Genomic DNA, 12,347 nt, shown 5'->3' on the forward strand with positions numbered 1-12,347 from the left:
TATTTTCCCGATGTTGTGTCGAAATACGAAAGTACCACCCTGTTACTCGGAGAAACGGAAGATCCTTCTGGCCGTTCTCACGACTGCTCTGTTGGTCACGGTGGTGTGATCCGCGGTTGCCTGTTTGCTTTTATCGGCCTTGCAGGTTAAAGAGGAACAGGTCGGCGCTGTCGCTTTTTGCACCGCCTTACGTGGAAGGCAGGGTTTGAAGATGATGCTTAGGGGGAGTAGAGGGAGGGGCGAGGGATATTTCATTGTGGTGTACAATTCATTCCATTGCGCTACGCGAATGAGACGTGAAATGTTTGACCCTGCACTCTTATGGCAGCGACAGGCAGCACCGAAACGGAACGGAACGCCCAGGAATATTGTCCGCGTGACCGGAATGACCTAAAATGTTGCAAATCTAAGAGAACAAAAAGCTCTTCTCTTTGTTGCATGTCTCCTTCCGCTTTACGGTAGCAGTCATTGCAACTGCAACATCTCTTCATCCGATTCGGTAACATAAACTTGTGACAGCGTTTATACTGACGATGACTGCTGGTATTGAAGTGGGCTGTAGGGGAACTATGTCGACAGGTCCATAGCGTAGCATGCACCCCGTTTGTATTTTGGGGTCTTCGTTGCATTGTTCGTTGTATATCAGTTACACCCACACTCCTCAGCTTCTCAGCGGTAAATTTCCTTCTACATCTTGTTTTCACTCCTCTTCGTATTTTCATCAGAGTCGCGCTTGACTGGCTCCTTACCGACGACGTTTCCATCGCCACTTCTTATTAAGTGGCTAATATATCTCAGCCTTTGATTTTGAACAGTGTTTCCAATGTCCGCAACTTGTACCATTCCTTAGATGTAGTCGTGCTGAACTCCTTGTTTTAGCTTAACGGCGCAGATTTACGTTCTTTCTGCTTCAGCTACCTGCACTTTCTAAATATTGGACTTAATCGCAGTTGCTGCAGTTTTACACAACGCAGTTGGTCATCTAGTCGTCACACTAAATTGTTCTTAATACGCAGTTGATATCTTATTTTCGCACGGAACCACTCACCTGCAGCGGCTACTCAAAGAAAGAAGTCCTGCAGTGTAGACAACTGAGAACTCGCCATCCTGGCACTTCGTAGTCCCACTATAGTAGAGCAAGAGTCCTACTACAGGGCGAAGAGGCATTTTTTATCGATATAACTGCGTACACAGCCCTCCTGGCAAAATGTGTACGCAACAACATTGCAACTGCTCTACCTTATATACGGTTTATAGAGGTGATTTTCGAGGCAATGTTACACAACCCGTCGTGGTCGCCAGTAAGTGTGCACGCCCAGAGGCGCGTAAAAAATAAAAAGCAATGGTTGATTTCACTGGATACGTTTGTATTGTCGCTGCAAAGTCACAATCCACAGAAAGCTTCCTCACAATTGGTACTTAAGATGTCTGTTAGGATCACAATGCACAGAAAGATTATTACCTTGAAAGTATCCCCATGTGGATATTATTAGCTCACATAGCCTGTTTAAACGATTAAAAATATATATCTAATCGTATCCTGAAATTATATGCAGCGAATCTATAAAAACACCGGGAAGGCTTTCTTTTCTTTACAGTAACTGAAATTACGGCGAGTCCTTAAAAACTGAGTCGTGCGTCGTGTCTGAAGACGGGCGTTGAACTCTCTGCCCTCCGCTGTTGGGCGGAGCAGCTCACAGGCACGCTTTAATTAGCTTTGATTGACGCACAATCCGGCGATATGCCAGCAGGTGCACGCGCGATGATCGTGTCTCAGACCCGCAATCACGAGCGTTTCAATTGATTTTCAGGCGGTCGACCGCAGTGCAGCCATTTCCCCGCTCGCGGCCGGTGGTCAGTTGAACAGTCGCGCGTGGACGCGCGCACGGAGACAGAGGACCTCCTCTGCTTTTTCCTCCCCTTAATCGCCAGGTAATGCCCGCTCTCCGTCTCGTCTGGCGGCCAACGGACTCATCGGCCTGCGTTACGCCCTTGCTGTCTTCATTGGTCCCGTCGTGTGTGGATACCATCCCATCCATTTGCAACGGCTGCATGCGACCAGCCGACTGGTCGTTTTGTACCTTCCTGTTTGCGTGTAGTAGCGTCGGGTGGTCCTACTGCAGGCGGTGTACGATGTGTGCTGTGTCCGGTCTGCTACGCGTCTCTCCACCCTTTGTCGCTGTGTACGTGCGCGGCAGAGTGCAGTAACCCGTCGTATCTTTTCCTACTGTCGCACGCTCGGCCTTCATCAATTCATAGCGTGGCGCCGTTTGCCCGCCGGAGGGTCCACCCGGATGCCTCTCTCTCTTGCCGAATGGTTGACCGGCTTGCGGTCGGGTCCACGGGAAAGTCTGGACGTGACAGCGAGAGGGCTGAGTAGCCACTGGATCAAGCTTTACGCTTGACGTGAAATGAGCGCAAGAACGGGCGGTTATACGCGTATACGCTCTGAGTCACGGTAAGCGCCCGGGGCCCGCAAATAGTATAACCGCTAGTAATGCTCCTGTGCCGGTGAACACGGACTGAGTCAGGCAGAGCTAGCTAGCCCTGAGGGCACTGTCCAGTCGCATGTCCTTCCTCTTCTTTTCCGTTGCTACCAAAAGACGTACAAACGGAGCTGTCTGCAACATGCAGGAGAAAACTGGTGGCACCGCGTTTTTATGAATGTTATAGTCTCAATCCGAACGGGGACAGTAGCTGTTACATCGTCAAATTGACAGCATTGCTCAGGAACCGTACAGACAGTCAGTTTAACCAAAAGAAAATATAACACGAACTAAGCTTGCACGAATGCATGAACCGACCACATGCACACCAGCACAAACGCGCCATGTCGCCGACTGTCTGTCTTGCAAAGCTTGTTTTATTACGAAATCGAAACGCTTATGGTAGTCAGCTCTACTAAGCATATACGCTTCCAGAATACGTAGCTGCTAACCAAGACGTCCATCACATGCGTATTAAAATATAGGCTGTTACTTTTAGTAAACAAGCAATGTGAAAGTTTCATTATTTCCCTCGCACACACGCATGCACGCACCCAAAAACACTTGCACGAACACACACTTGCACAAACATGCAGTCCACAACACGTATCGGTAGGTTTTACCACGTCTGAAACAACTAGCCTTCGTGAAGCAAGAATGTAAATCCTGCGGTTGTTGGGCCGCTTTCACCAAGCGACACTGTGAAAGGCAAACGCCCGACAATGACTTAGCAAAAATATCTCCAAGAAATTAAAGTACGGACAAAAAGGAAGACGGAGTATCGAAATTAGCTCGCAACAGGATCTGTTTTCTAATATATTTTAGATTTTTCTTTTTCCATTTATATTACGGACAGCACGGGAACTTTTCATCGCACTATCTGAGTGGCGAGGGACAGTAGCCGTCGCTGCCTGGGTCGCCTCGTTGGAAAGCACGCTTGCTCACACGCACGCACAAATGACATCGCTTCGGACGGCTATACCGCTGCTCCTGACAAGCGAGCTTTCAAGGTCTAGCTGCTGCCTGATGACGCTCCCTCCGACTCACAGCCTTCTTACCAACTCTCTCACGCCCATTCTCGTGCTGTCGCCCCTCTTCTCACTTTATTTCTTTTCCAGCAGATTATAGAAAATAAAAAATAAAGAGGAAGTGTGGAGGCGGTTCCCGAACTATGACTCACGTTCGCGATCGCTGTGGTAGCAAATGTGGCCCGACCGTGCACTGGCGCTATTCGTCGCAGAACAGCGCTTCCGAACGGCTTTCCGACGCGCTCGTTTGCCATCGTGACCACCGAGGCATGGCGGGGACGGGCCATACCGTCGCATTCGAACATTATGGGCTTTCGCTTAATGGCGACAGCGTGGTAGATGAAGGTTGTGCGGCCTAATTTCAGGCTTTGGTAGGGGAAAGCTGTTGTAGTTTAGCGATCCGGATTGGCGAGTTTATCGAATGGTGTGGAAGTAGGCGGATTCCTCCTTTCGTCACAAGAGAGAGAGAGAGAGAGATGCAGGGAGGTCAATCAGAGGCGAGTTTTCGGTTTGCTATCCTTCACTGGGATAGGGGACATAGGGGTCGTGAAGACAACAAATATCGAAAGGAGAAAGAAAAAGGAACAAAAAAAAAAAGAAAGAAAAATGAGCAGGCGTTCACACAGGCCGGTCGATCTCAAGAAGAAAAGTGGCGCTTGCACGGCCTTCTGACGTGATGTTAAATCGCGTCAATGTTTCAGAATTCTTTCTTCCGACAGAGGCTGCTCGTCCAATTGGTTCAGCGCGACGGGAAGAGATTGTCTCTGCGCACTGTACTGAGGGCACAGGCAAAGAACATGAATTGTTTCTGCGTCGCCGCAATCGCCACATGCTGCGGTGTCGGCCATCCCTATGCGGAACGCCTAGGCATTAGTAAACGCGACGCCCTACCAATGTCTACAATAAAGGGTCGCGTCTCTTCGGGAAAGTCTTGGTGGAATTCGGAGGCTTAAGGTTGGATCCAGGGTGTGTAAACGGGTGTGCATAAAATGTGGTTAATTCCACTCTGATGTAGTGTATTTGAGTACAAGTAGGCGGAGCAACCTTGCAGCATCTGTCCTAGACAGCGGGATCGATAGGCGGTTGTCTTCTGCATGAGTTAAACGAGCAGCTTGATCGGCACGTTCATTGCCGATGATACCCCGGTTACTTCATAGCCACTGAAAAATTATGTCATGTCCTTTTTCAGTCAGGTGGTGTATGGCTTCTGTGATTTCAAATACAACTGTTCATCTGGACCGCGCCGTAAGGCTGAGAATAAATGTGAAGCGTGAAATATGAGTATTTTACCGCTCACCACAGTCCGTCCATTAGTTACTAAGCCCTATTTTACGTTTGCCGAACAGAGAAGCGAACAAGCGAGCACTGTTGCCACATATTCACGACCTGTTTACACTCTATGGCGGGTATTGGGAAAGGTTCTCATTCAACACCCTATATGGGGTAAAAGGGGTGTTTTAAGAGGGTTCTCATGGAAGTCAAAAAGCGAGTGCACACTTGATACGGCTATAAGGTGGCCAAATTCTTCACTATATAGGTCTGTGCCTCGGATAGTCACACGCGCGTCTTTGCATTCAGCAGCCGTACAGCCCTTTGTCATAAAACTACGGTGTTGTTCACTTCCAGGCTCGCGCCAAAGCTCGCGACTTATCGTGGTTCCGTGCGAGAATACTAGCTCTGATGCTGCACTAACACAGCTTCGCGCATTCACTCCTGCATGTATACATTTACCTTTTTTGCTCAACAAGGCTTTATACGCGCACACACACATTATATATATTCTTTTGGCTCTCAAAGCTACCACAATTTATCCCGGCAAGAGCAGCTTGTGTTCTGAAACCTTGCCGCTTATAATGGTTGTCATCTTTCTTGGTTTCTCTCGCTTCCGTTGCGTTGTTTCATTCTCCTGTCTGATTTTGAAATTCCCAAGGGCAACGCGCTGCCGGTGGTTTTCTCTGCCCATCTGGGCCTTTCGTTTCGCATGGGAGAATTTCCCATCCGTTACCAAATAGGGCGGGAACACAGCCGGGAGTGGCAGAACAGCTACGCACAGAAGACTGGGGAGGTTGAGGAAGGGGACAGAGCTCTAGAGAGAGAGAGAGAGAGGCCCAGGAAACCAGGAAGTGCGAACGAAGTTAGGAGCAGTAAAGCTGCAACAGCCCCACCCCCTCTTCCCACCCTCTTCTTGCCCTCCCCCATTTCTCAACGTACCGTGGTCCGCCTCAGCTCGGCACATTCGAATGTCGCGTGATAGATAGCTTCCCTGCGAGCGCGGCGTGTTTCGCATGTGGTGGAAGCAGTTTGTTGCTTTCTTCTTCTCTGCTGTTGCACTTGGTCACTCTTGAAGCGCTGCTGCATGAAAAACAACGCTGTTAAACGCCGCCCTTGCGGCGACGCTTTGGTTTAGATACCGATGGTAAGCGAGCCGTTGCCGAAAGACATGCGTCAAGTAGCACGATTGAGTTGTGTAACTATCAGCTGTCTGAAGGAAGAAATGTTACTCAGACTGTGCCTCGTGGTGGCGAGACAGTACTTCAAGAAGCGCAAGTCTTCGTGCTCTAGCGCTCCAGGGGAGCTTTTTAATGGGACACCAATGATGATGAGACATGCAACCTAACCGTATACAACCTTAACTTCATGTATGCACTCTATGGTGGTTATACATCGAATAAACTGGTGTTGTTGTTCATAATCAGACCGCGGTTTTGGCATGTAAAACCCCACAATTTTTTTTATGTGTGGACTATTACTACCAACATAGACGACGCTTTCCTCTCTTAAAGAGCAAGAGGGTGATAGAACAACCGAATGATTCACTAAACTAAGAACAAGGCCTAATGATCTTTACAGCAGCAACGAACATAAAGAGATGGCTATAGTTCACCACAAGGTGCATCCAGGCAGCATTCGGTAGCTTTACTGTTGGAGCCCGAAAGTGTTTCGTAGTTGTTGCGCTATGCCTAAGCATTTGAAAGGGTGAATTATTTGAGAATTCTGCGTTATACACGCGTATTTTCTAAAGGTAACCTCTTCAACTACGAAGCAGCTGAGTACCGCTGTCGTTCTCGTTTTGGTGCGTTTTGACATACCTCTGTGGCAGTGTAATCTAAGTCCACGGTCTGACACTGCTGGGAAGAATTTCGTGGCTCGGACAAAAAACAGCACTTCGCTGTGCCACATATAGCACACCCACTGTTTCCTGCGTACTCTAAGCTTCGCTCTGTACCAGCCGCGTTTTCGCCTACACGTACTTCTTGTTTCTCTCCTTTGCATCAGCCCTGACCCATAGTTTTCCGAGATACACCTCGGAGTAGGCGTGTGACTAGTTGGTTAGTAGGAAAGAAAAACACGCAAGCCCCGCGCAAGATTCTTTGCTCGTGGTAAGGGCAAAAACGTTAAGGCTTGAAGGCGGAATGTGTCAAGGCTCGCTGTGCATGGTCGGTGGAGTTTTGCGCACGAGAAAAGACTTAAGGTTCTCAAAACATGCTCGCGGACCCTGACGGCAAGGAGCTCCGCGATCAAACAAACGCTGACAGCTGTCCGACTCTGAGTTTGTGCCAGTCTTGCTAAAAAATTTCGTACGCATCTCTCCCGCCAGCGGATTCCCGGGGAAAGACCTGCAAGGGCTTCGCGCGAAAATTATGCCACGCGTTGTGCGCTGTATATCGCGGAATTGCAGTGCTTGCTTTCTCTTGTCTGCGTTACGTCGAAGTCCCGGCTGAGTTGTAATTGTGTTAAGCGAGCGGTCAAATTTGTCAGCTCAGTATTTTTCTCTTCTTCGTAAGCCAGAGTGTTATTTCGGTGTTCGATGGTAAGCTCGACGGCATTGACGTTGAAACCCTCACCGCATTAGTGAATGTGGCGCGTACATGTACCATGGTTACGATCGACTTAGGTATGTTTGTGTCAGCCGCTTTTCTTATCTCGTGTACTGCTTATTCGTTCTATACTTGCAGTCTTCAGAATGTGCGTACACGGCGATAAGTCAAACCGTATTAATCACTATTCCGTCAGAAACATCCTTATTTTTCTGTTACTCGGTGCACCTCTTAGGCATATTGGAATCCATTGTTTGTATTTCATGTGCTGACTGCGTGGATTTTGTCCTGAATATGTCATGCAAAGAGAAAGAAAGAAAGAAAGAAAGAAAGAAAGAAAGAAGTAGGGATGTGGAGCTCTTTATTTTATTTTATTTTGTTAGGCAAAAAAACTATATAGTTGAGTAACCACCGTAAATCACTGACAGCAGTACAGATGTCTTTCTCCTATCCGCGTTCTTCTTACATCTAAATTTGAACTCAGCACTGCCGTCTTACTACAATCTAAACTTTAACGGGAAAAGCAGGATGCTCGTTAAATGACTCTTTTTGCTAAAAGAACGAGGAGTTGTCGAAACTAAGCTCTAGCCATACCTTACCAACATAAATGTGGTCGATTATTTGAATGGAACATCTTTGCCATTTTTCTCATAACAGCAACAAACATCACTGCCACTCCCCTCACCCTTATCGCCTCTTCACGATAATAACAACAAAAGCTGACGTAACTAGTTACTGGTTTGCGTTGCGTAACTACAGAGGAAAAATAACCCACGCGTCCTTCATTACGCGAAGAAAAAAAAAATGAAGCGCATAGATTGTACTTGCCTTTATGTCTTTGTTTTTTGTTTTTTTTACCACTATCAGCAACGAGATCGCACGTACCCTTGTCGCGGCGGTTCATTTCCGTGCAGAATCCGTGCTGTAGTCTAGACCACACCGTCAGGCATTTCGATCTTTTTTGTCACTCGCTTACTACGGGTTTGTGGTCTACCAACACAAACTTTTTCTTTTCTTCGCCGACGTCTTGTCTCAGCATAAGCCGAAGTTGGCTTGTCCGGAGGCGGCAAAATCTCCTGGCCGCGCTGCATCTGCTCTCTGTGCGGCATATACATACATCACGCGGAATTATTCAGACGGTCCCTGCTTCAGAACATGTGCGGTCAGACCTCGGCGTAACTTGCGCACATCTACGCCAGTTCCTTCGCCGCAGGAGTTCTCTCGCCAATCCACAAGCGTATTCCATGATATTCCGCTTGGGATAAGTTGCATACCTGATGGCTCCTTTTTCTGGGCACCTCGTTCGCTTCGTCCATAACGCGCTAGCAAGTTGTCTTGGCTTTTTTGGGGGGAAGATCGGGCCATGGGAGGTTGGAAGTGCAGAGAACGAAGGAACTAAACAATGATAAAAAGGGAGACGCGAACGAAGGCGATGAAAAAAATAAAAGAAATAGCACTGAAAAAAACAAGGAGCCGATGTTCAGAGAAGAAAACATGCGGCGAAAAAATAACAGAAAAAGAAAGGAGCAATATGGGTAAAAGATATAAAAAATGTAAAAATGGAGGGATAAAGGAATGAACGAAAGAAGAAAAAGAGAAACCAAAGAAAGAGAACACAGGGTCCAAGAAAGAAGGACAGGAAGAAACGAAAGAATGGGAAAAAAAATAAGCGATGGATGAGATAAGAAAGAATGTGAAGGAATGAAATAAAAGGGAGACGGAAGGAAGAAAGGAAAAGAAGATGTGCGCGCGTCATTCCCGGCTCACCCGTCGAGCACACGCACTCTCGGGTCCGTATTTTGCGAGTGGTGTTCGTTGCGTGCATGAATATTTTACGTCCTTTCGGACACGTCTCTGCCTGCCGGTAATGGTACGTTGCTGCGCAGTGCGGTCTCGCCAAGGGCGCCTTATTGCGCCGCGTTCATCTATAAAATGGGCGTGGTCAAGGCTGCGCCGTGGACACCGTCCGTCCGTCGCGCAGAATGCCTCACATGGCGAGCCCGTTTCGATGCGCTCAGCGCGTCTCGATATGCGCAGCACGAAGTTATTAATTTGATAGGCGAGCGACCAGAGATGTTGCAGGCAGTCTCAAGGCTGTGCGCCGACACCTATTCGTATCCACCTAAGTTTCAGTGTTGAAAGGATATGATATAAGCGCAGTTCACGCGTGCGGGAATGTAGTTTTTGTTGTTGTATTGGAAGGGCCACCCTACGTGCGTATTATGATGTCGCGGAGGGTTCATATCGCAGTTAAAGATCGACTGCTTTTTAATCATAACAATTTGTAGGCCTTTAAGTCACAAACGCTACATTAGAGCTATTATAGAGACGCCGTAGTTGATGGCCCAGGATTATATTAGACCCCCTGCGCTTCTTTAGGCTGCACTGATATCTCGGTACATGGCCGTTTGTGCACTTTACTCTTTGGGAATGCGGTCGCGGAGCGTCACAGTATCGAAATCGTGGCCTTGTGCTCAGGAGCAGAAACTGCAGCCACTACGGAGCGGCGGTAGATCAAAATATTTTAGAGCGCAGCTCTTCCGCGCCCGTTATTGGGGCGAGCGTCGGCATCGACGTGCCACTTCGTAATCAAGCGAACGAGCATAGCGAGAGATGAGAGCAACGCGGAGCGCAACGGCGATGAAAAAAAGGGGTGAGAGCAAAGAGAACGCGAGGAGGAAAGCCGAGGAGTAGGGCATGGCGAAAGCGTAAGAGAATCGTAGTGCCGCGCACGAGGAGCTTTGCGGCGACGACGGCTACGAGATGGCGCCAGAGTAGCGCGCGTTATCTCTGTGGAAACAAAGCGCTGCATGAGCGGATGTCGTCTGCGGCGGCTGCTGTGAATCGCGCCCACGCGTCACCAACGCGCTTCCTCTAGCGATATCTTGATTAGCGAGGCACTCGCGCCACACTTCGCTGCGTTTGCAACGTGCCACACGAGACAGATTATCCCAGCCAGCCAATATATAGCGAAATGAAAGAAAAGAAAACGTACACAGCTGCGCTCAAATTTCGCATTAGGGAGTATCGTAATCGGCGGTGAATTTTTTTTCACAATAACAATTCATACTTGTCCTCAAGCGTGCTTCAGCGAAGCTGCCGTAGTGCCTTGCGTTCCCCTACCAAAAAGTATCCGCGTGCAGTTCTATATCTGTTCAGGTTTCCTGTGCCATTCTTACTGAAATAAATGGATTTTGTATTAATTACACATCATTTGAGTACAAATTTTAGAAATAACACGTAAAAATGACAGACGTCATATGGGACGTTGCAACGAAGTCTCACCGTTATGATACCTACGGCTTTAATGATCTACTGAATTCATAGGGTTTTGATAAGCACCGTTAGTCGTGGGTCAGGGGACAACTCAAAGCAAATAAATGTAATTTCTACGTACACAGCTCACTTAATCTAGAATAAAACCCAGAGCCACCCCTTCCAGACCGCGACGCTTTACAGACAGAACCATGGACCTACAACTGCCTGCATGACGAAACAGTGCGGCACGTTATTGCGATGGTGACAGAAAAAAATTGCTATAAAAATTACGCAGCAAAACGAACGCAGAACCAGTAACGCTGTGAGAACAAGGTTATTTTCCATGGTGTCTATCTGTAATGCAGCGGAGCTCTGCAAAACCCGTAGTTATTTTAATACTGCAATGGCATCTCCTAACACTGGTAGCAAGCAGTATGTAATGTATGATGTAATTATTTAGAAGAACATTGAAAATGATATGTCCGACGCTTAAGATGTAATAAATAGCGTTTCAATTCTACATCGTTTTGAGAGTGAGGGATGGCATAAGCTGAAGCTTGTTTAACCGTTCGGAGTGTACACCTTTATTCAATGTTTAATTCTTGTCTATAAGTAAGCGACTTGCTATGGTGCTAAGCCCTGCCTCCTTTCCTTTCAACTTTACAGCCCAAGACCAGGAAACGGAAGTGCCCCAAGACCGGAAAGTGGAGTTTTTGACAAAAGAGCAGACATTCTTCCTGAGCCTTGGTGACTCTGTGTCTCTCCCGTGCAAGATCGTGCAGTCAAGTGAGTAGGCAGCTTTGGAAAAACTCATTTTTCACTGTGTAAGCATAGCATGGAAGCCTCATCGAAGGGATTTAATTAAAGTCCAAGGAAATTGTGTGTAAGGGGTTGGGAGCCTAAAGCGGGTTTCTGACTCCGTGCAGATCACTTTGACGTTGTAGGCCGGATATGTAGTCTCGGATTGTGGGCGTGGCCTATTTCTTAATGGAAATTCGCTAAGGACATCTGGATTGAGTGAACGTATTTTTTTTTTTTTTTGTGATGTAAACGTTGCAAGAAGGCTAAGTTGTTGATTCGAGGCACCCTCGAATTCATCGTTCAGAGGAAGCGCCATTCCTCGTATATATATACCAGCAGTCTGAGCGCATGGTCCATTTCCAAAATCTATAGTGTCTATGCAACAAATCACCAAATGTGGGACAGCTCGAACGGTGACTTCTTTTAACGAGTGAAGTCTCGAAACCTTATCTCGTCCATGTATTCATACGCATTGCATGACATCTTGTTTTATAAGCTCTGCTTACATCAGCTCTGCTTTCGCCGCGTCTTCACTGAATTTAATGACTGTCAAGCTTTCTCTTTTTATTTTATGTCTTTTGAAGTCGAGTGTTTCATGCCCTTCGGCAGCCCAACATCTTACTCTACAGAGTTGCCGTCGACGCTCCTGCTTTGTCAGTTTAAAGTAATGTTATCTCTCTTGTATATGCGGGATGATTTATTGAACAAAACAGTTGTCGATCGGTAGGATTCCTGTTTTTTTCTTCACTTCGATAAACTGCTCTGGCATATAACTTTATAAGCTTTGTTTCAACGTGCACATGTCCAGGAATTTTGTACATTGCCCCTTCGGTTATCTGTCGAACTTCACCGCAGTGCTCAAGCGTAACTGAAGGAATAGAATTTCGAAAATTAATAGCTGAGAAGGCCGCCAGAATTTCAGCAACTTTCAGCTAGCAACACCGAGAGGCCACACC

General features: G+C 47.4%; 1 protein-coding gene across 3 annotated transcripts in view; it reads left to right on the forward strand.

The window, feature by feature from the left end:
* The window catches only part of LOC126531618 (limbic system-associated membrane protein-like), a 227,860-nt gene that overhangs the window by 183,603 nt on the left and 31,910 nt on the right, over positions 1–12,347 (forward strand). For all 3 annotated transcript variants that reach the window (XM_050179227.2, XM_050179229.2, XM_050179228.3), the window contains exon 2: positions 11,257–11,376. In XM_050179227.2, coding sequence (XP_050035184.1) covers positions 11,257–11,376 — 120 coding nt within the window. The remainder of the gene's footprint in view (positions 1–11,256; positions 11,377–12,347) is intronic.

The sequence above is a fragment of the Dermacentor andersoni genome, chromosome 5 (genome assembly GCF_023375885.2).
Source record: "Dermacentor andersoni chromosome 5, qqDerAnde1_hic_scaffold, whole genome shotgun sequence".
NCBI lineage: Eukaryota > Metazoa > Arthropoda > Arachnida > Ixodida > Ixodidae > Dermacentor > Dermacentor andersoni.